This window comes from Papio anubis, chromosome 4 (genome assembly GCF_008728515.1).
Source record: "Papio anubis isolate 15944 chromosome 4, Panubis1.0, whole genome shotgun sequence".
NCBI classification, from domain to species: Eukaryota; Metazoa; Chordata; class Mammalia; order Primates; family Cercopithecidae; genus Papio; species Papio anubis.
The window spans coordinates 84,074,137-84,099,652 of record NC_044979.1 but is presented as its reverse complement, the minus strand read 5'-3'; the positions used below and the strand labels follow the sequence as shown (position 1 = coordinate 84,099,652).

Here is a 25,516-nt window from a genome sequence, read left to right as displayed (position 1 = left end):
AAGGGCAGCTGTTTGTGAGGGCATGAGGATGAATCTTGATATGTGAGACTCTTACAGTGTGGCCCAATATTGAGCTCAAGGATAGGAAGAGACACAACATTTAGGGTGTGCCAGGATCTGAAGACTGGGTACTGGCTCTCTTCATACCATACTCTTCCCGGATCATTTTAGAGATTTCCTCAACTACTAAATTTGACATAGCTGCGAGGTTGTTATGGTATATAGTTGCAAAGAGGAGGAGACATCTTATTTATCACTTTGCTTGACTGATTTATAATTTAAGAAATTTTAGCAGATTATATAAGGGTCTTCATTTGAATTTTTGCCCCAGGGACTGTAATTTGGGGAGTATCTTGAAATTCCCCTTGTGGTTTCAGTTTAGAATCTTTTGTATCTGTCCATTGGTGTCTATAATGAAGAACCCTGCAATACAGTGGGCTTTATTGTAAATAGTATACATTTCTCTCTGTAAATTGCAAATACTGTTAATTCATATTATCCTTATTCCCCAAACCACATTTTAATTTGTTGTAGTTTTTAAAATTAATCATGATTTCAAGAAACTTTACGTGGAAATCATATAAATTATCTCAAATAATCATTCCAAAGAACACATGTAGCATAGCACTTAAAATGTTTCTTTTTGTGCTCTAGAATTTTTTTTTTTTTTTGAGGTGGAGTCTCGCTCTGTCACCCAGACTGGAGTGCAGAGAGGTTCGTTCTCAGCTCACTGCAACCTCTGTCTCCCGGATCCAAGTGATTCTCCTGCCTCAGCCTTCCAAGTAACTGGGATTACAGGCACCCACCACCACGCCCCTCTGATTTTTGTATTTTTAGTAGAGACGGGATTTCACCATGTTGGCCAAGCTGGTCTCGAACTCCTGACCTCAGGTGATCCGGCTGCCTTGGCCTCACAAAGTACTGGGATTACTGGTGTGAGCCACCATGCCCTGCCTAGAAATGTTTTTATATGTATAATACCAAAAAGAGCAACATTGAAACTCTTCTCTTTTTTTTTTTTTTGAGACAGAGTCTCGCTCTATTGCCAGGCTGGAGTGCAGTGGTGTGATCTTGGCTCACCACAACCTCAGCCTCCTGGGTTCAAGTGATTCTCCTGCCTCAGCCTCTGAAGTAGCTGGGATTACAGGCATGCTCCACCATGCCCAGCTAATTTTGTATTTTCAGTAGAGACGGGGTTTCTGCAGGTTGGTCAGGCTGGTCTCAATCTCTTGACTTCGTGATCCGCCCGCCTTGGCCTCCCAAAGTGCTGGGATTACAGGTGTGAGCCACCTCGCCTGGCCTGAAACTCTTTTCTTGATTCTGTGATTGCTCCATGTATATCTTCTCCTCATATTTATATTGTATATACAGTTATATGTAGTGTGGTATTGAGAATGTATAACTTTTCTTAAGAAGATGTGAACCTAATGGAAAAGAGATTTTACGATTCTAATAAGGGCGAAATATAGAATCTTGTGCTGTAAGAATTACATTCGTACATAATACGGACTTCAGAGCCAGTCACTCTTTGACCCTCAAAAGCACAGACTGAGTCATACATAATCTTCAAAACATAGTCCAGCATCGGTTTTTGAAGATATGTATGGCATCTCTTTTGTAAGTATGCCATGTCTTGGAGATTACTTATAAAATACTTACCTAAAAAGCTGTTAATTTTATATTGTATTCTCCCCTTTAAACTATATTTAAAATTACCAAAGTTATATACCACCTTTGAGTTCTAATTTCAATATTGCCAGTAGGATACAGTTGTGTTTTGCTTGAATAGGTAAATGGTAAAATTATATCCTTCTGATAGGATTTAAAATAAATATAGTAACCCCATAACCAGGGCCTATGAAAACTTAATCTGTGGGTATCAAAATGTATTTTGCTGGCCATGAGATTTCTGCAGTTAAGTTGACACATCTGTATATGTCATGCATTGCAATTAAGAAGTATGATCTGTAGATATTTTGTTTGCTTGTTGTTAGTTTTTTCATCCCTGCTGAAAGTACACTTAATAACCTTTGAGGAAATCTAATGTATTTATCACTGAATCACTGATTTCTTTTTTCACTTATTGGTGTTGAGCAAATAGCACATTAGGAAGCACATAGATTTATATGTGGTTTAAAAACAATGTAGAAAGCATTTTCTTTTGTATTTGTATTTGTATTTTGAGACGGAGTTTCATTCTGTCACCCTGGCTGAAGTGCAGTGGTGTGATTTCGGCTCACTGCAACCTCCGCCTGCCAGGTTCAAGCAGTTCTCCTGCCTCAGCCTCCCAAGTAGCTGGGACTACAGGCATGTGTCACCATGCGTAGCTGATTTTTCTATGTTTTTAATTAGAGACGGGGGTTCACCATGTTGGCTAGGCTGGTCTCAAACGCCTGACCTCAAGTGATCTGCCAGCCTAAGCCTCCCAAAGTGCAGGGATTACAGGCATGAGCCACTGCGTAAAAAGCATTTTCTAAGTCAATTACGATCTCAGCATCTACAATCCAAAGGCTATTCTTATGGAAGGCCTTTAGAACTCTTTATTGCTTAATTCTATACACCATAAATGTTGTGAAAATAAAAGAAGCCTCGTAAGGGAAAAGGTAGCATGATTGTGCTCTAATAAAGCCTGACATTAATTATGACATGGGAAATGGAAGGTCTATTAGTTATAATTATAATTACAGGAATGCAATTTCAACTGCCTAATATTTAAGATAAAAAATGCAAAATACTATGTTAGTAGAGTAGGAATTTTTATTCAGGAGAAAAGGAAAAAACTTTGATCAGAAGACAGTGAGGAAACAAGAAATAGATATTTAGGGCCAATTTGATGAACCAGTACAGTATGATCATGATTGTATCATACTAGGTTCTAAAAGATCCAGTCCAGTCCATCTATTATTGTCCCTTTCCTTCTCTTCTCTAGCCTATTGTACTGCATAAAGCAGTATACATTTTTTTGTTGTTGTTGTTGATTGGTTGTTTTTTTCTAAATCCAACTTTTTTTTTTTTATGCCTTTATGGCCAAATGCCCACATAAGAAGTATTAAATACACATTGAGTGCTTCATCTGGAGTGCCTCATGGAGATTCCCATACAAAGTATCCTATTTTCTTAGAGTCAAGACTGTTTTCTCATTTTCATGACCACATATGAGGTTTTGCAAATTCATAATGTCCAGTGAGTCAAATATTTTAGATGTTTATAGCAATATATTTTATTAGAGCTGAATGTGTTAGTTGGTTGGTTGATATTTTGCTTTTTTTGTTTCATTTTATTTTACTTGTTGATATCTTACAGTAGATTGTTTGTAGAGGGGTAGTGGGCACATGAAACTAAACTTTGACTTTAGAAAATATCAGCACACAATGTTCACATGTTTTGATGGGGGTAATTTCACTCTCAGGAATTTATTCTAAGAAATAGTGAAAGATGCATAGTGAATGTTTGAGAGAGACAGAGAGAAAGTGAAATATTAAAAATATATACTAGGTGAATGGTAAAGTAAGTTATGGGTACCTGTAAAAGAAATATTATGCAGCCATTAGAAGTGAGATTTTTGAAAAATATTTAATGAAATGAGACTACTGAGTTTTTAAAAGTATATAAAGCATAACATAAAGCATAACTCATGCAAATTAAGAGCCAGTGCAGAAACACCGTGGCTGTATATAGGTGGTGATATTATAGGTGGTATTTTTTATCTGTGAAGTATTAATATTTTATATTTTAACAATGCTTATGTTCTGCTTTCCTAATCAACCAGAATAAGTTTTTTTTTTTTCAAAAAAATCAATCCATTTATAGTTGAAGAAGATAAGTGTCCAAACTCATCATGTCAGTCCTATAAGTGAAAACAAGTAAAGGATGTTATAGTCTCATATGTTGTAAGCGTAAATGACTTTCTATTGGTTTGTGTCTTGGACTGCCTTAGAGGAGGGAGGGAAAATAATGCCCTACTTAGTGGGATTCATGTTCCCCTTGCACAGTGCTTGCAATCCTACCATTAGGATTTTATTCCTTTGCACACTGTAGTGTTTTAAAAATCTTAACCCAGGAGTTGGTTGGAGGAATAATATACATTAATAAGGTGTTTTTAGCCCTTAAGACCTATTCTGTTATCCTAATTAGTTTAAACAATGCTTCTGGGCCTTGTGGTGGAGCAACTTAATCATGGTAGGGAATGAAGAGAGGAAAAGAAGAACTTTCAAAGGCAAGAGGAAGATAGCTAAAATAAGAAAATGAAGGACAATGCTGCGAACTTTGAGCTTAGAGAGAATAGAAAATAAAAGCAGAGGGTAGGGGTGAGAACTCAACATCATATGTTTGCCAAAGAAAATGTTTTTGCATTTTTAAATTGTATTTCTTAAGGCCACTCCTGCCCCTACTGATGAGGCCTTTTTTCAATTTGGAGGCACGTAACTCTTTGGCGGCAAATGTTGTTCGCCCTATTTTAAATTGGGAAGTTGATACAAATAAATGTTTCATAGAATTCTAAATCCTTTTATCATGAAAGCTCTTGAAGTTCACCTACTTCAAACTTCTTCTCCACACCCAAATTTTACAGATAAATATCCGAGGTTCATCCAACTAAAGTAACTTACCGTCAGTTACACAGATATATTGTGAAGCAGCCAAAACTAAAATTAGGGTTTTCTAATTGTTAGTTTAGTACAGAGTTCATGATTTGTCTTTCTACATACTTGTTCAGATTAAAGGGAAATACTGAGTGTTTTTGTATGGTTTTCGAAGGCTCTTCATGATCCAGGGCAGTAAGAGCATCTGCTTGAAGATATGAGGTGTGCTTTCACTAATTTGGGAGGAGCACATTTCACATTAAATAGTGCTCGCATTTTACTCTAAACGTTAGGTGTTCACTGCAGTGAGGTAGAAAAATATAGCAATTCAATGATATAAATGAGGAAGATGCATTCTGCTTTCTTTTAAAAAATATACCATGAGCATTCTTAAGAACAGAGATTATCAAAGAAGTGATCTTTTGTGATCTTTTGAGATTATCAAAGAGGTGCTCCTTCGAAAAAGGCTGAAAAATAATGAGAAGGAAAAGTGGCTAATTAACGACTCTTCCAAGCTCTAAGTCCTTGATTGCATGAACTTAGAGCTTGAGTCTTCTCATTGGACCTCACTCTTTCTTTCTTAATGCCCTTGATGGCTCAGTGGCTTACACTTCACCTTGAGCTGTGCTTTTCAGACCATAGTCAGCTGAATCCATTTTTCACGAGTAAGCTTATGAGGGACTACTGGATCTCAAACAGATGTAAAGAAAGCTGGTTTTGAGGAATAGGGTGCTTTTTCTATTCTTTATTTTATTTTATTTTGTTTTATTTTATTTACGTTTTTTGAGGCGGAATTTTGCTCTTGTCACCCAGGCTGGAGAGCAATGGCGCGATCTCAGCTCACTGCAACCTCCGCCTCCCGGATTCAAACGATTCTCCTGCCTCAGCCTCCCGAGTAGCTGGGATCACAGGGGTGCACCACCACGATGCCCGGCTAATTTTGTATTTTTAGGAGAGACGGGGTTTCTACATATTGGTCATGCTGGTCGCAAACTTCCAACTTTAGGTGATCCGCTCGCCTCAGCCTCCCAAAATGCTGGGATAACAGGCGTGAGCAATCGCGCCCGGCCCATTCTTCATTTAAAATCCATCCATTATTCACCCCAACAACCCCTCCCAAGCTCCTCATATACTTCTTTATTACCCTATTAGGGCTTTGACAAAAGCCAGCAGAAAAGCCTGTAAATTTAGAGAACGGTTATCTGTCCTTAGCACATCGAAAAATTATGTGTAGGCAGAAAAATGATGAAATAAATACTGAAAAAATATTTACCTCATGTTAAATATGTTAAAACTGGAATATGTTTAACATTCATCTGTCAGAGCTGACAAATCTATCTGCTATTCACATAGGCCCAAGCTGGCACTTTAATCAAGAAATTTAAATACTCTTGGGTTTCTGAAATGGCAAGAGAGGAATGTTTTTATATTGTAAATGTTATTCTATGTTTTGCTGTGTTGGTGGATACTCATCCTAATCAAATAGTAGGAAAAGTAGTGAAGTAATTCCTAATGCTGCCTGTAGTAGTAAGCATTGCTTGGACTTCCCCTTGCAGAGTTTATAATATGGTTTGAAAGTGAAAGTTGTAGGACTAAATCATTGGGTAATGCAGCAAGAACAACACGGTTATTTTCTGCATCTATATAAATAAATGAGTAGTGTTTTATAGGTTTGGAGATGAGGTGTCAGAGCCTCAATCAACTGACTAAACTTGCACAAAACCTAAGAAAAAAATAACAAAATTCAGAGGGCTAAAATATCCCAGTTATTTATTTCTAAATGATTACTATTGCATTTATTACTACTACTCGTCTAGCAATATCTCAGAAATTGTGTCATCAGGATATTTTACCTTAAAAACCAATTTATTACTGTTTACTTACAAGAGGAGATATGTATTCTAGGGAAACTAACCTCATATTTTCCAATACATTTTTCTTTCATCCTTTCTAAACAATTGGAGCACACATAAACAACCAAAAGTATTATCCAGGAAACAGAAAGCATACAGTGATTACAAAAAGGAAAGCTGTTGAAAGATACTAATTAAAGTCAGATGGAACACAGGGAGTAGAAATAAAGGTAACTGATATTTAGTTTGAATATCCAAGGTTTGCCATAAACTAGCAGGCTTCATTATTTCAAAAATGAAAAACCCATGATCAATAATTTATCCCTCTTGAACATTCTATGTGTGTGTGTCTTGTTTTGTTTTGGCTGATGTTTTTTAAAGAGGTGGGGTCTCACTGTCTTACCCAGGTAAGTTGCTAACTCTTGGCCTCAAGCAATTCTCCCTCCTTAGCCTCACCGTGGTTGGGATTACAGGCACATACCACCACTGTTTGAACATTCCAGTGTCACTTACTATTCAGTGTTTTCACATTGAAGAAATTATTTTATCTTAGTTATTTTTTTAAAATTGTATTATTGCTGGGATTCTAATTAGGCAGCTAAGGAGGAAAGGAAGTAGGATAGTATTTTTCCATTCATATTCCCTTTGAAAGTATGGAAGAGTCACCAAGTTATTATGAATGTGTGCCTTCTTCTCTTCTCAGCAACCACCTAACAGTCTCAAGGCCCGCCTCCCTCTTTTATAGTTATAGGAGAAGGCCTAGAATTATAAAAACCACAATATCTAGAATTCTGAACACCTAAACAAATTAGTTTAATATAGATAATGCATATACTTCTCAAATCAATCTATTACGAGTTTTATATCCTAATAATTATAAAATTGTAATTCATGTATTACATTGATCAGACTTTAAATACATTGAATAATATAAGTTAGGCAACATATTACAATTATTTTAAATATGAAATATTACATTTGAAAATATTCATCTTGTTTGTCATTTTTATTTGCATATTTTTGAACCACCTTAAGGAGTAATTCCTTAGAAAATATTGAATATTTTTAAAGCCCTGGAAAAAAAGTTAACAAAAAATTAATAATTCGGTATACATTCACTCTTTAGTGGTTTTCCTCTGTCCCATATTTTTTCTGAATGGTGGGTTCATCTCCCACCTGCCTATGTTAAGTATTTTAGTTTTGAGCTATAACATATGGCCATAAATTTATTTATTCTGTATGACTTTATTTATCAGATATTAGAAATTGGAGGTTAAATATTTGTCATAATGCCATAATAAATAATCCTTCCCAGGTTTAAAACCAAAGACTGGGCAATTTTTATGTTTATCCTCTTCCTTTTCTGTAGGCATGGTAAGGATCTGTTGATCAGTGGTTTAGAGATACACACAGGGACTGTTTACTGCAACTTTTTTCTCACATGGCTTCAGGTCACTGAAAGAAAAAAGTGATTTTTTTCCCCTTTGGAGTCAAGGATCAAATTACAAATGACTGATAAAACCCATTCCATATTTAACACTATTCAGGATAGGACTGACTCTTCATAAAGTATTTCCATTTCCATAATTACTCATATATTGCTTCCTCCCACTAAAAACTCTGGATATTTTTAAATATTGCCATCTTCAGTAATTTCCAGTGCAGCAATGATTATGATTCCATGAACTTTGTCCTTTTGTACTTGATATGTAACACTTCCAAAGGCCAAACCGTGGCCTTATTCCATTACAAAACGTCATTTGCTTATGGCTACATTTTCTCCTGAAACATGGCCACTCATTTTTTCCCTCCTAACTCTGAAACTATTGCTTAAAGAAATGCAAGTGTAGGATCACTTGGGAACTTTAAAGAATGAGCTATTGAACTTTCAGAAAATGTTAACATCCTAGCTCTTTCTCAATATCCAGAGATAATTTTCTTTTACTCAGCCAGTGATTTGTGGACTAGTAGATCACTTAATCTCTGATTTTTATGTGCTTTAATTGTGAAAAGTGACAGTGATGTCTTCCTAATTGATTTTGTTATTATAATAGAGGTCATAGATTGGCCTCACAATTTGACTTTGCCTTTTATTGCTTAGCATGTCTCATATAAGTTTTCCTCATTCCTTTTGTAGTTAAAATAGCAAATCTCCCAAACCAGTACTCTGGCCCACTATATCAGTTTTTATAAGAAATCCTTAAATATGCTCTAAATCTACAGTTACAGTAAGTGGCATTGGCTCTAGTGATTTGATTTGAGAATTGAGAGTACAGTCTGGATTTACTCTTTATGCATTAACACAGGCCAAATGGACAGGGACTGCATTTTAAGTCAGTAATGGAAGGCTGAAGGCTGTCTTAAACCAATCATACCAGTTTTACCCATGACTGATTGATCCCTAGGGGCAGAGCCCTGTAAGCATTTCTCTTACATGAATGGACGCTATAGAGCCTGGAGTTTCATTCATAAAATGGAGACTGAAAGGACACACACACACACACACACACACACACACACCCACACTCACCCTCTCTTTCTCTCTCTCTCTCTGGAATGTCCATTTATACAGAGCTGAAGGGTGTAGTGTTCCATCAGCTGCTGCTTTTGCCAGTTGACTGGAAGTAATGATTAATGCTCATTGGTCCTGCTTGCAAGTAACCTGACACTATTTATGGCCTTGCAGTGTTCCTAATGTATAGTGAATGAGAAGACAACATTCTCAAATCAGAAATATAAACAGGAACTGGTGGGTCTGAATTCCATTCAAATATGTCATTTCAGCCTCACAGTGTTTGTCTAACTTGGATTTTACAGGCAGGAAAGGGGGAAGGGATGGATAATCTGCTTGTGAGTTGTACTAGCTTGGAAAAAGGCAATTAGAAGGGGGTGGAGTGTGCTTTTATAGTGTGGGACTTTTCGTTTCTTTTTTAATAAAACAACCAGGATATTTAGGCCCAGAACTGCTTATTTCAAGTGGGTAAAGTGAACATACAACTGTTTTTCTAAGTGGAACTGAGATTTGAAATTAAATGAGTTTAAAGATACATGTTTGGATGTCTCTCTCTCTCTCTCTCTCTCTCTCTCTCTCTCTGTGTGTGTGTGTGTGTGTGTGTGTGTTTTTTGTGTGTGTGTGTGTCTTTGTGTGTTTTTGTCTGTTTCATGAATGTGAACAAAAGAAGAACATATAACATTTTTTAAAGTGTTTACATAACTAAGTGTATGATTTTAGCTTTCGAATATAGTTGTAGAATTTTTACACTTACGTGATTTCTATATTTAAGTGAGTTAACTAATAGCTTTGAGGAAAAGACACATTTTATTTCATAAAACATTTTCAACTAGGATATGAACAACTTGAAAAAATTTTCAAGGAGTTTTTATCAGATTAAATAGATAGTTATTCGTGTGTGTGTGTGTGTGTGTGTGTGTGTGTGTGGTTTCTATTTAGTTGTTTCTAACAGTCTGGAAAATTTTACAGGAGAGTAATTCAAAGATAAATATGAAAAGTATCAAAAACACAAAACCAAAAGAACAACAAGCATGTGTTATTGCGATTCATTTAACTATTCTCTTTAAAAGTGTTTTTGAACTCTCCATTCTGGTAATTTTTTTTTTTTTTTTTTTTAGTGTGTGGGTCTGTACAGTTCACTGCTTCATCTGTTTTTCTTAGTATTAAAAACTAAAACCACTCACGTAGTATGACACTGGAAATATTAAACTAAACCCTGGGCCTGACATCCATTTACGATTTGTGTCATATTGAGCATGTTTTGTAACCCCTTTTGCCTCCAGTTTCCTCATTTATAAAAGGGCAAATAACTCTCATCTCTCAGTATTTTTGTAAGGGTTAAATATGGTTATGTTCATAAAGTTACTGATACAGTTTCTAGCATGTAATGGGGTGCAGGCAATAATAAAGGATTTCCGTTGACGGGATTTTATTTTGACTAGATACTTCTTCAAAGACTGCTAGTCCTTTATTAAGATGCCATTATTATTTCTAACAATTAAAAGTACAATATTTGGGGCTAGAGGATATATAAAATAAGAGAGACGATACTCTTAAAACAATCATATTGTGCTAGTCCAGCAAGATACTGTAGTGTTACACTGCTTCTGACATAGGGAAACAGTCTTGCTGAACTTCTTACTAGTATTATTCATATTCAAAGCAAATAGAAAACGTTTTCTGAATATTTTGGTGATCCAAGGAGAGATGGAAACAAGAGGACAATGCTGTTCGTGGTATGTTTTTTTTCAAATCATGTAGATTCCAGCAAGAGAGAAATTTGGCATTGAAATTCCACATTAAAACCACTATCTCTCCAGAATTTTGTGTGGCCCATTTTGGCAGCTAATGGCATACTGTATCATATTTTCTTTTAAACCTCTGTTAATTGTCAGTGTTTGGTAGTATGAAATAAATACTCTACGTGGGTCAGGCGCGGTGGCTCATGCCTGTAATCCCAGCATTTTGGGAGGCTGAGGCGGGTGGATCACTTGAGGTCAGGAGTTCAAAACCAGCCCGACTAAGATAGTGAAACCCTGTCTCTACTAAAAATACAAAATTAGCCGGGCAAGGTCGTGCATGCCTGTAATCCCAGCCACTAGGGAGGCTGAGGCAGGAGAATCACTTGAACCTGGGAGGCAGAGGTTGTAGTGAGCTGAGATCGCAGCATTACACTCCAGCCTGGGCAACAAGAGTGAAACTCTGTCTCAAAATAAATAAACAAATAAATAAATACTCAAAGTTACAATTGTGCCTATGTTTTCTATCACTTCAACTTTATTTTAAAATTTCAGCTTAATAAGACTATCACAGGCTTGTAAAACTTGTAATAGTGTAAGCCTAGTAGATCATAAAATCTAATGTTGTTTGGATCTGGTCATTATTTGTGAGGGGTACTATCCAAAAGAAAACCCTAGGTGCTTACAAGAGAAGATTTTAATTGTGTAGATAAAATTCTATACTGTTGTTTTTTGCCATGTAGCCTTAAATTTTCAAAAGCACTTAAATTCAGATAACTGCGATAACTGCATTATTTACTTATTTTACTTTTACTTTTTCTTTATTTACTTTACTTCTACTTTTTTTTTTTTGACAAGGTCTGGCTCTGTTGCCTAGGTTGGAGTGCAGTAGTATGATCTGGGCTCACTGCAACCTCTGCCTCCTGTGCTCAAACCATCCTCCCATCTTAGCCTCCTGAGTAGCTGGGACTACAGGTGCGTGCCACCACACGCAGCTAACTTTTTAAATATTTTTGGTAGAGATAGGGTTTCACCATATTGCCCAGGCTGGTCTTGAACTCCTGGGCTCAATCAGTGCTCCCACCTTGGCCTCCTAAAGTGCCAGGATTACAGGTGTGAGCTACTGTGCCCAGCCTACTCTTTTTTTGAGATGGAGTCTCACTCTGTCACCCAGGCTAGAGTGCAGTGGTGCAATTTTGGCTTACTGAAACCTCCACCTCCTGGGTTCAAGCGATTCTCCTGCCTCAGCCTCCCAAATAGCTGGGATTACTGGCACGTGCCACCATGCCCGGCTAAATTTTGTATTTTTAGTAGAGACGGGGTTTCGCCATGTTGGCCATGCTGGTCTCCAACCCTTGACCTCAGGCGATCTGCCCACCTCGGCCTCCCAAAGTGCTAGGAATACAGACCTAAGCCAGTGCGTCTGGCCCCTACTTTTCTCTCTTTTTTAAAGATTTTGCAAATGCTATTACAGGCGTATTAAAACCATAACATAGTTCTCCCCCTATACTCAGTCAATCAATAGTAGATTCAGTACATCTGATCTATGGGGAAGTAAATATCTCTGCAGATTTTACATTATTTATATTCACAGTTTACTTAAAACCCTAAAGAGAAAGATCCCATCTAAGTGTGAGTGAGGTAATACTAAATTCATCACTCTCTTGTCAGGATTTCTCCGGCTTTGCTGCCTTCTTCACATGAGGTTCAGTAACTAAGATGTTACATTCATGTGAAGTTCAGTAACTAAGATGTTATATTCACATCCAGTTCAGTAACTAAGATGTTGCATTCACATCAGGTTTAGTAACTAAGATGTTATGTTCACATTGAACTTCCCAATAAACAGCAACTAGGTCTCATAAAACGACTTTTTTGCTCTAATTCCCACATGAATTCAGATATATATGTCCTTATTTTGGGAGATAATTACTTTTAGACTTGTTCTATGATATAGTGGTTATATGGTAAAAGTGGTATAAAAATGTATTTCCATTATCATTCATTCTAGGAAACTTTATGAAATAAGTTTTCTCAATTGACTACACTCAATTTGAGATGTGACAATTGGAAAAACAGGCTAAAAGTATGGCATATATGTGATGCCTTTGCATTTAAACACATCTGCATAAAACTCAGGTTATTTATGCACTCTTGAAAACTTTTGGATTTTAAACATAAACTGTGAGCTTACCAGGAAATGAGAAGAAGTAAGCAAACAAAAGATCTAGTAAAGTACTAAGTTTAAAAGAGAGAAAATATTGGCAAGATCTGTCACTATGCTCATCTTTCTTGAATGAGATTGGTGACATTAATTATTATTATTATTATTATTTTTTTTTTTTTTTTTGAGATGGAGTCTCGCTGTGTCTCCCAGGCTGGAGTGCAGTGGCGTGATCTCGGCTCACTGCAAGCTCCGCCTCCCGGGTTCACGCCATTCTCCCGCCTCAGCCTCCCAAGTAGCTGGGACTACAGGCGCCCGCCACCACGCCCAGCTAGTTTTTTGTATTTTTAGTAGAGACGGGGTTTCACCATGTTAGCCAGGATAGTCTCGATCTCCTGACCTCATGATCCACCCGCCTCGGCCTCCCAAAGTGCTGGGATTACAGGCTTGAGCCACCGCGCCCGGCCGTGACATTAATTATTAATACAACTCAGTATTTTTTAGATAATAGACAAACATTTTTGAAAAACTAGTTGAAACTGCTAGGTATGCATTGATACACACATTTTTTACTGAGTATGTAATTTCAGATATGTGTTTACATACACATTTTGGCTCTGGATATTTAATGTGCCAAGTTTTAGAAATCATCAATATACAATAGACAAGTTTATATGGACTTGATTTTGTATTATCACTTCCACAAGGAGTTAGTCAAGTGTATAATCAATCCAACTTTGCACTATTTACTTGTAGGAAAGCAAAACCACATTAAAATACAACATCAAACCTATTTATATTTTACTGAGATCTCTCATTTACTCTAAGAGATTCGGATGCTTAATTAAGTTATACACCCCTTATTGCTAGAGGAATTTAACCAAAAGCATCAAATGAAAGAGACTTGTTTTTCTCCCTTACTTAGAGGTTATAATATGTTATAATTCCAGATTTACACACTATTTGATAACAGAGCAATTTCAGCCACTTCTGTACAGATATCTCAGACAATTGGGGCAAATCGTTTCTCTTTGCTCTGGCCTGATGTAGCTCCTTGAAATTTTAAGCAAACTCTGCCCTAAAGGAGAACTTCCATTCTGCCCTAGAGGCAGTAAATATGCAAATCAGGGAGTGCCTAGCAATTTTAAATGTGCAAATTCAAAACTGCACTTTGTGGTCAAACCTTTGGTAAAGCTTCCCAAATCAATATTGTGTTTCCCAGCATAGCCTGAAAATGCAAATCAAGAGACAGAGAAGAAGGTAACTATTTTTTTTTTTTTTTAGTTTCTTGTCTGAGCATTTTAATTTGAAGAGAACTTTACTAGTGTTGCTAAACGTGAAGACTAATCAAATTAGATAGTTTTGGGTGTTAGTTTATTATTCTTCTTAACTTCCACTACATTGATTAGTGCTTTAAAATGACAACAGCGCTTTGTTGCTTTGAATTTTTGCAGCATATTAGATCAGCTTTCATCACCATGAACTCATCTGTAACAAATTATAGGCAGTTTAATTTCTGTAAGCTGATTTGGCCAGTACTAATATGTCATAGAGCTCTTTGATCCACAAGTTTTGAAACAAATAAAATTCTTTGTCCTAAATTAAATTTACATAATTTAATTTTTAGATTTAATTTAAAACTTTTAAAGCCAGAGTGCTTTAGGAGCTAACATGAGGGGGTAATACTGTAAAAAAGAAGCTCAAAAGAGGTACCCCTGGCCAGGTGCAGTGGCTCACGCCTGTAATCCCAGCACTTTGGGAGGCCAAGGCAGGTGGATCACCTGAGGTCAGGAGTTCGAGACCAGTCTGGTCAACATGGTGAAACGCCGTCTGTACTAAAAATACAAAAATTAGCCGGGTATGGTGGCGGACACCTGTAGTCCCAGCTACTCGGGAGGCTGAGGCAGGAGAATGACGTGAGCCAGGAGACAGAGCTTGCAGTGAGCCGAGATTGCACCACTGTATCTAGCCTGGGCGACAGAGCGAGACTCCGTCTCAAAAAACAAAAAAAAAAGAGGTACCCCCAAATAGTTAAAGCATCTACTGGAGAGTCTGGCTTAAACCTTGTAAGTTTATAATGAATGTTATTGTATTTTAAATATCATAGATTAATAGATTTGTGAAAAATATCCAGAATAAGTACACTAATAATCGACAAAACACTCATCTCATATAATTTAAGAACAATAAAGTAAGATAACAAATGTAACTTATTTAGATATATAATTATTTCTAGTTTTAAGTACTGTGGTTAAAGTACTAAGTTTAAATACTTGTGAGGATCACTTAAAAATAGAGTCTGTTATTAATAATAAGTCCCTTATGGTGAATTTACAGTGTGCAGATACTGTGCAAAATGTTGCACATAACTTACTCCATATGGTCCTCCCAACAACCCTTTTAAGGATGTCATTATTATTATTATTCCCATTTTACAGATGAGGAAGTTGGAAGTTAGAGATGTTAACAACAAAATGTCATACTCCCGTACAATATCACAACTGAGATTCAAAATCAATTCTATCAGATGACAAGGTGCATGTTTATAACCATTGTGCTGTACGTGTACTAACGATCCTTAAACTATAATCTGTGGATGCATAATAGGAGAGTGTGAATATGCAGTCATCTTAATATTTTTGCATGGGTTAAACTGCAGCTTGTTATGGTTGTTGACCTTTGTACATTTTATTCGTGAAGAAACAGAAGTGAATGCGTATGAAATGCCTCCTTTCTCTGCCACAAAACATTTGCCTTTGAAGTCGCCGCTTAGTTAGTTTGGATCATAGTCAAGCATTTAACAAAAGTTAAAATGTAATGCCAAACTTCATTGGTTGGATTTTTTATTAGATAAGGTAGAAATGAAAGCAGCAGGCAATTTAATTAACAGTAATTTTTCAGGGCGAGTCATTACTTTGATGAACTTCAGAGCAATGTTTATGGCTCCTAATTAACCATGTTAGTCATTTGATTGAATAATCACTTTGGAAATGTTTCTACAATTTGATTAGAGTCTGACCCACTCTGATAGTCATAAATTAACTGATATCACTTAAGGATAACATGACTTTACTTACTTTATGGGGATAATCTCTTCTTAGCCATATTTTTTCAGGCTTCTCTGGACTGTATAAAGGACACCAATTTTAAGTATAGACCAGATTTAAACAATGCTAGCCAAGCCTGTCCATTTTAAGAGGTAGATGTTAACTTTATTTACACTAGAGTATAAATAGTCATAGGAATTGGCAAAAACACAATCATATTCCATATATTTCCAAATTGCCATCCATTGCTTTTTTTGAGAATTTAGTTCACAAGTTGGGCCTTTGGAAGTGTAATGGAGATTCCGGCATTAGCCTCATCATATAAGTTATTAATTTATTATGAATTATAAGTCAGTATATCTTAAATATCATCAATTTGAATTTATTGAGAATATTATGAAGTAAATATAGCAACAAACAAATCAGCCATTTGAATAAGGAAGGTATGAGTGAAATTATCCATCAGATCTCAAGTTTGATGTCAAATATGTAGTTTTCCAGGATTATGCTAATTTTGTAATATGTTAAAACACCTTTAAAAGGTGTTCTTTGACATTAAATAGTGAATTTCTCAGAAACGTTTGCATTTCCTTTCTCCTTTTCTCCCACTCTGGGAAGGAAAGACTGCATTTAGTCACACTTATATGTAATAGAGTTTAGCCTATCTGTTTTCCTCTAGCTGCCTCCAGAGTCAGCCAGCTGTTTTTATAGCCGCAATCCAGGTGTGCAGCAGTCAATAAAAGTATTTTGTGGCAGGGTGTCAACATTGGTTCAACAAAATGCTTGCCTCAAAGCAGCTGCTGAGCTGATGGCAGAGTTATTAACACTGTCCCTTCCAGCCCCAGCTGCTTTAAGGGACCTTATGTCTGGGAATAAATCAAAATAGCATTAAAAATTAATTTGAAGTACCATTGGTTAAGAAGCTGGGCTAAAATGGATTGCTAACTATTTGGTAACCTGAAAGATTAACTATACTGCAACCCTATTATAAATGCAGATATCAGGAAACAGTGTTAACTCTGTTTTTTATATGGTCAGAATTATATGCATCGTAATACTTCATATAAAGAAGGCATAGTATAATAGCATAATAAAACTTTTGATAATACATTTTACAGTATTTTCAACTTGCAAGCTTCTAAATATTTCAAATGTTGCTATATTCATAGAATGCTACGGGATTATGCAAATTTATTTGCTAAATGTCCTGGGGCATATTTAAAACTTGTGACCCTGTTTCAAGGACACCATCACATTCATGTGGGTTGCTGTTTGAGCTGGTCTTTAGCAAGGTTTATTTGAGTAAAACTTTGAATTCACCTTCCTGTTCAAGAGAATCAACATTCACCAAGATATATACTCTTCATTCTTTCATTTCATGTGTGGGCCCTGCGTGAAATGTTGATTATATGTTGACATGTTCGCCACATGGGAACCTGTGTCCGTTTCTGTAACTTTTCTGTCTGCACCCTGTCCATTGATAACCGCAGCGTTTCAGCTCCAGACTCTTTTTGACCAATGTTGTTTCCTCTTTCAGAAGTGCCTAGCTGCCACTCCATTTATATGAGGCAAGAAGGCTTCCTGGCTCATCCCAGCAGAACAGAAGTTAAGTTATCCACCATTGAAATTCCGTGTAAATACCATTCAGAATAATCAGACATCCCAAATATTATATTATTTGGGAAAAATCATTTACGTTCCCTAAGCAGTTGTTTTAAGACTATTTCCAAAGTAAAAAGAAGATGTTTCAAGTAGTGCTATCTTGTATTGGGTTGTTAACATGAGTCGTATGCATAGAAACAACTGAAAAGTGGATTTCTGTGTTCTTTTTTGCCAACAATCACATCCTTTTAAAATAGAACATATGCTTTATAGATTAGCCCCCTTTACTACTACTGAAATGTATCTTAGAGGAATATTTGGTTTTGCTTTTACAGAGCTAGTCATAGTTTTGGAGTAAAATACCATCGATTTAAAGATTTTCACCTTTAAATGTTCTGGATTTTATATTTTTGGACAAATAATTTATATGAATGAGATTTCTGATAGGAGGCCTAGGGAAGGAGTTTTCTCATAGACAGGCTTGTGATAACCGTGGTAGGAAAACTTTGCCTCTAAAGGACTTTGATACTTAAAAAGTAATGGTAAAAATGATTTCGTCTGGATATAATCCTCAGTAAAGGATTTCTGAAATATGTGCATGGTTCTTAACCTAAACACTCTACGTCTTTTTAGTAGGATTGACTTGGATGCATCCTTTTAGGCTAGGTCTACTATTGGTTATTTGTATAAATGATATTAGTAGAATTTTAAAGGGTAGTATGAGATGGTAAATGTAAAATATCTGAAATTAAAAGTTTTGCACAAATGCAATGTAATTATCGTTGCTTCTGTTTGTTAGTATTATATACCCACCATAAAGACTAATAAATTTGAGACATAAAAGTAAACTCTATGAAATTTATTCCTGGTAATTACAGATAGCAACAACGAAAGTTCACAGTGAAGGATATTCGAGAGAGGAAATTATTATGAAAAGCTGTTTGTTTATTTTGCATTTTTTTCTGTGGACTTATGTTACAGAAAAAAGAAAGGAAACTTTTCTTTCCTCTTATCTTGCTAATTGAGTACAGGAAGGTTAACCCACCTAAATATTTTACAAGAGAGTAAGGGGATAAAATAAATCTGTCTCAGAGCATCAGACTAATAATATAATGTGAATACCAGTAATTCACCTTGCTTTTCACTTTTTCATTGAACAATAAAATTTAGATGAATCTGAAAAAGGAGACAATGCATGATAAATCCTTGCCAATGTTTAGGTGAGCTCTGGCTTGAGTTAGCAATATAAATAACTAACTTTTATATTTCACTGTGTACTAGGCATCACTCTAAACTACAGCAGCCCTATAACATGGTAGGCGGTGTTACTGTCATCCCATTTAGTAGAAGACAAAACTGAGGCACAGAGGTTAAAATGTGTGTCCAGAGTCAAGGAACTGAAAGGTGGTGGCAGAGTCATTTTCGATCACAATTTTTATTTTAAATGGTTATATTTTAGGTGTTTGTGGGCTTCATTTCTGTCATGAATAAACGTATCCCTTTTTCATCCACAGGCTGTATGTTCGAAAAGGGTCCCAGGCAGTTTTATGATGACACCTGTGTTGTCCCAGAAAAATTCGATGGTAGGTTTTACACTTTGCTTCAAGTTTTGATTTTTTTAAAGATGGAGTGATTACCTTCACTTCTTCTGAAAACAGTGGACATCCCTACTTAAAGATTTCTATGCACATAATTCATCATGCACTTAATTTTAGCTAAAGCTGACCTATTACAATTTATCTCTTTCCTTGCCCCAGTAAGAAGCCATTTCTTTTGTATTACGGGAGAGTTCCCTTTTGGAGAAATAACCAAAGAGCATCATTCTTGCTGAGCTTTGTGTAGAGTAAGAGGGGGCTTTCCATTGCCCTGCTGAGCACATGCAGCTTGTTATTCGAGATTTATTGAAAGCTGATCCTGTAATTAGCAAAGCAGAGCAGCAAACGTGCTACTGTGGATGTACTGATGACTAATGCAACCTCTCTTCTTTTATTGTTCATGAAAAGATGCATTATGGAACACAGGAACAACATAACTGCCCATTTAGTTAGTGATTGTTAGTCCCTCTTTTTTTTTTTCCTGGGGAATATGTATGTTACTAATGTAGCATGACTTTGTAATTGCTTAAAAGGGAGTTAGGAAAGCATTACCTTTTTAATATCACTTGCTATTGAAATGCAAAGGTCTCAGATGTTAGAAAAGGGTGTCAAACTAAATTGATTTTTTTTTTTTTTTGACAAAGGTGACAAAAGTTGGCATCTTGAGGAAGCTTGGGTTAAAAGTAAACAGTTAATTGGTTTAGTGGATCTTCAGAGTGGTCTTCATATTTCCTGCTTTGATTGTTTGACAGGAAATAAGCAGGGGCCCTCTGATTAGCTGATTGCACAAACTTTGGGGATCTTGGCTCTAACGACTTGGGCGCTCTCTGAAGTTTTAAACTGTCATTATTTAAACAGCAAAGTACATGGTCAGATTGCTTTTCAATTTCTAATTAGTTGCTGGAAGACTACCCTATGTTCCCAAGCTTTCTGCTGCCGTTACCCTTCTCAGAAGGGCTGGTAAGTCTAGGGAAGATCTGCTTCTTTATCCACGCTTTAAGTTTCTAAATGCATTCAAGGAAAAAAAAAAAAAAAAAAACAACCTATAGGAATCACATTTTTGGTTTTATTCTACAATAGATGTTAGCTTTTAAGCTTTGTGTTTCAGAGGGGTGAACTGTACTATTCAGCAACATTAGCAGACCATCAGAATTCTTAAAATACAGTTTTTTCTCTTGAGACAAAGTATAAAGCCTCTTACTCTTGGAATGACCTTCGTTAGTTTCTTTTGTGTTTGGTGAGCTTCATGTTTTCAGAGATCTTGAAAATTAGTAAGGGCATATAAGGAAGAAAAATATCTCAAAATTATGGATAGAATTACAATATAATCTGACAGGCCAAAGTCACACTAATATTTAGGGAACTAGCTGCCTTGATTTTTTATTCCCTTCGACTTTTAAATACTCTTAAATTTTATACTAATAAAACATTTTTTGGAAGATAGTGTTTGTCTTGTATTTTATAAGTGATGTAGAACAAGAAGAAAGAAAAATGAGGGGGTTATTTTTTCACTGTGCATGGTCAGTGTGATCAGTCACATTTATAGGCAGAAGCAATATAGAGACTATAAAATTTAACAGTGTTTCACTCTATCTGCATAATTGCTTAGTTACTCCTCCATAAAACAAAAATTGTAAATCTCAGAAGGAAAAACTGAGATAAATAAAACTGTCATTGAAATCAATGTGAAGATACACTTCTATATTATCATGTTAAGAACAAAACAACATAATGATTTTAGCAGCTATTGACTTACACATTTTATATTTTGGTTTAGGTTTTTCAAATGTTGCCCTTTCTATAATTATTTTAAGAGGTATATGTCTCTCTATTGACCATAGGTAAGTTTTAGAAAGTGTGCAATTTGGTGTATTTTATAATTCACACTTAGTATGACTACATAGGCTTAGATATATTGCATCTGAATTGTTTCTTAGTGGAGAAGAGTAATTTATGCATTAACAGTGATACACTTGCAGGGCCCTAGACACTCAATCCCCAATGTGAGCAGTTCCACATATTTTTGAGACATGTGGCTGCAGATAGAAGTAAATAATCAGAAATCATAAAACTTTGTATTTTTTTTTGTAAAATTAATATAACTGACCAGATTTATACCAGAAGCATTGCAACACGAACACCTTTATTGCTGTGCTCTATTTAACAGATTTTTACACTAGATATGAATATCAAATAAATGTAACACAAACTTTTTGTGCTTAAAAATACATACTTACAGAAATCTCTCATGCATGCATTTTTAAATTGGACTTTTAGAAAAAAAAATAGCAAGTTAAATTCAAGTGAGTGAAGAACAAACAAGAGATAAAGAAAAATGAGAGAGAATTTCTGTTACCAGTTGAAAAAGTAGTAGCTTTAATAGGAAGGTATATGATGCGGTGAAGGAAGGGTAGTAATAGTAATATGATAATGCAGTATGCCCTGAATTACCCATAAGATTTTCCTTATTTGTATAAAGTGAAGATTACTTAACTCAGTTTAGGATACTATTAAATTTGCTTTGAAATATTTGCATTAAAATTTTCAATAGTTTGTCATGAGCCGGTCAATAAGTTATTTATAAATTATAGTTTGCAGAATTTAATTTGTATGAATAAAATGTCCAGAGCTTAAGATTGATTATTCCCTCTTCAGTGTTGCTTAGAGCAGTGGATAATAGCATTAACAATAAAAGCAAAGAAGTCTGATTAGATACGATGGTTTTTAAAGAGATCAATTTTTAAAAAAGATAGTTCCACAATATATTTGTAAGTAAATGATGTGTGTCATTCATATTGACACAGGATTTATTCTGCACCTGTGTTATATATAGTTATCTGTAAGTTTGTACAGCTTGCTCGTTTATATTCAACCATTTAACCATTTTAAATTCCTTTTCAATGGTAACAATATATTTCATGAAAACCTATAAAGTGGTTGATTGTGGTTTAACCATATTAGTGATTGATTTAAGGTGAATTTTATGTAAAATAGCATAATATTGCTAATAACAGAAACTTAAAAATGTTTTAATTTAGGAGACATCAAACAAGAGCCAGGAATGTATCGGGAAGGACCCACATACCAACGGCGAGGATCACTTCAGCTCTGGCAGTTTTTGGTAGCTCTTCTGGATGACCCTTCAAATTCTCATTTTATTGCCTGGACTGGTCGAGGCATGGAATTTAAACTGATTGAGCCTGAAGAGGTTAGTTTAATAGATTTTAATTAGGGCACTCAGGCATGTTATAACGTAAAGAAACTGACATATTTGATTAATATACCAAAAATGTATTCTTAATCATTTTAAGACTTTAGGGAAACTTTCTGAATTAAAAAGCATGCAAAGATAAAACATGTCTACTTTTAAAATCACCAATATATTGCATGTTCCTTCCAGTTGAATACAATCCTACAAAATTGATGTTGGAGAAAATTAACCAGAGCATCCTTTGCACCTTTATTTAAGAATGTCTGGCTTCAGGGTTTCTCAAAGAGCATCTGAATTAGAGAAAAGAGGCAGGAGGTTTTATGGTCCTTAGGGGAGAGAAACGATGTCTGCAAAAGTCAGCTGGTTGGGGGATGGGGAAATGATTCTTTCAAATTAGCAATCATTTGGACAACCTGGATTTTGTCATGAGGGTTGGAGAGGAGCATTTAGAGGCCAAAGTTATGTTCAAAAGAAGATGGAGGAAAAACAGCTGTGACGGATAAAGGGATGCAAGGGCAACAGTGGAAAATTCTCAGCCCTTAAGTGTCTCTTACAAGACACAGGCTTGGTAGAAACATTTTCCTTTGTTAGTGACACTTGTTCCAAGTCAGCTGGACTGGCATACTCCTTTGGAAGGGTGGAATGAAGTTTAAAATGTTGCCATAGCACATAGGAAATTACTAAAATAAGAAGAGCCTGGACAGAGATAATACTGTACGGACAAATGGAAGACACCTTCAACTAACTTCAATTGTCCCCTCCTTCCCACTCCCCATGTACAAATGTAGTATTTCCATGAAGAATTTCTCAGTTCAGTTTTTACTCTTCCTAGAACTAGCTTTAGGCTTAAGGCTGCTATTGTTCCTGTAGCATAATTCATCAATAGCATTTTGGACTTCTGATGGAAAGGTAAAGTTAATATCAAGTTGTTGTGTCTTCATTACTAAAGATACTTTCTCTGCTACTATTATAATTAACTTTAGTTTATATCAGCCAAAAAAGCAATGGAAAATTTTAGCTAGCATACCCCTGACTGATTATATTAGGTATTGAATCTAAACACCTCAGTAATATTGAAAAATTCAGTTAGTTTAAAAAAATGTTTGAACCCAAAGTGATTTGCATATACAGTGAACCTCCACACCCTTGACTACTGGGTCCATCCATCTTGAATTTTCTGCCTTTATTAAACCATGTATTCAGTTATAATCAGATAATATGCCCTAATTTGATGTCCAGAAGATAAAGTTACATAACATATTAAAATTTAAGAGATTATCTGACTCAAGAATGTACTGAAAGTATGAAATAAAAGGCACTGGTTAGAACACTTAAGTCTCCTTCAGTTAAATCTCCTAGCAATACTTTAGTAACACTTGAGGGTTAGTTTTGCGGTATCTCCCTTGCCCCACATCAAGCACGCACACACAGAAGACTCAATGTCAGTATTTGAAAATTCTCATTATCTAGGATGATGTTTGGGTGTTTGAATGCTGTAGTGTGTTTAAAATTAACTTAGCTGTCAAAGAAGATTAGTTTCTCATAGATATACTTAAATGATGTAAGTGAAAGAACCACAAAAATGTTAAGCACTAACAAATTGAGACTAGAAGCATTTAACAAAGTAATTTGAAAACCCTTGCTCATGATGGGAGTGTGTGCTCTTCACCTCATGGAAGATGTTAATAGTCACTGCAAGAGTTGGTTCATGCTGGAACTGAGCACATTCAACAGGGATTTGTATCAGTTAAACAGTTATTTCCCTCCACCTGTGATTAAAATAAACTGAGCAGAGGTTTTTGTTGTTGTTGTTGTTCTTGCCATATATTTGTTAAGATAGGGAACATAACTGAATTATGCCAGTATTTCTTGATCCACTCAGAAGAAGAAAAATTACTTTGCAAATGATTAAGCTTTTTATGTAGCAACTGTTGACTTTTATGATGTTCAGATTTGAATAAGTAGGAGATTTGACCAGATGACCATTAAGTTTCATCAAATTCTGAGTTATTGTGATTTTTAAATGGAGGGAAGAAGTAGAATTACATCTGTTTCATACAACAGACTGACATTTAGACAACTTTTCTGTAGCAGCCTTATAAAGTTAAAAAGAGGCTGGATAATTCAGAGTCAGTAGAGCATTTCCAAATAATAACTAACTCAATGGGAATTGTGCAATAAGCACTGAATGTCTCCTAAGGCTTTTGTTCAAAATGAAACATCCCGTATCTGATTGCTGCATTGCTTACTGTTGCTATTACTTCCATCAGGCAATGACTGTAGGGTCTTGTTTAAATTTCTTCTTTGGAAAGGGTTTGTGAAATTTCTTATCTGTGTGACCTGTGGTCACCCTGTTCCCTCTACTGCCTAGCAGCTCATTGGGTGCCTGTGTCAGCACAATCCGTGAAAGATGTCTCTGAAGCCATCTTATTGGAATTACTGATGGGTTCCATTTCTTTATATTTCAACTTGCAGTTTAAAATGATATTGAGTGAGACTCCAGACCTGCACAGATTATCTACTCAATGTGTTTAGGGTAACTTTAGAAAACACATGATCTTTAAAGTCTCTTTTTCTGAGATATTTGAGAGAATGAAATGTTATTTTTGGATTAGTCATGACTCCTAGGGAATTGTTCCAGGAAACAATTTTTTTTTTTTTTTTTTTTTTGAGATGGAATCTCACTCTGTCACCCAGGTTGGAGTGCAGTGGTGTGATCTTGGCTCACTGCAAACTCTGCCTCCTGGGTTCAAGTGACTCTCCTGCATCAGCCTCCCCAGTAGCTGGGACTTCAGGTGCACACCACCACACCCAGCTAATTTTTGTAGTTTTAGTAGGGACAGGGTTTCACTATATTGGCCGGGGTGGTCTTGAACTCCTGACCTCAGGTGATCTGCCCACCTCAGCCTCCCAGAGTGCTAGGATTACAGGTGTGAGCCACACTGCCTGGCCAGGAAACAATTATTAACATAGTAAGTCATCTATAAGACTCAGTATGAAAGTGTGTTGATGAAATTGAAGCTTGTTGAGCTGGAAGAGTTACCAGGAAGTCTGATAGCCAGGCCCTGATTGTTGTTTTCAGGTTCAATGTTACATATTCGACCATGATATTTTAAAATAAGTTGAATAATGCTTGAACTACTACATTGTCTTATGTAATTTATTTGACAATAAGAGTGAATGCCATTAGTGCTATCATCTTTTTACTCTCTT

At 35.8% G+C, this 25,516-nt stretch overlaps 1 protein-coding gene across 1 annotated transcript in view; it reads left to right on the top strand.

Annotated features, from left to right (window-relative positions):
• ETV1 (ETS variant transcription factor 1) overlaps window positions 1-25,516 on the top strand; it is a 99,172-nt gene that overhangs the window by 62,653 nt on the left and 11,003 nt on the right. Inside the window, 3 exon segments of the mRNA XM_031665304.1 lie at window positions 17,433-17,501; window positions 19,012-19,080; window positions 22,131-22,300. Of these exon segments, the coding sequence (XP_031521164.1) occupies window positions 17,433-17,501; window positions 19,012-19,080; window positions 22,131-22,300 (308 nt within the window).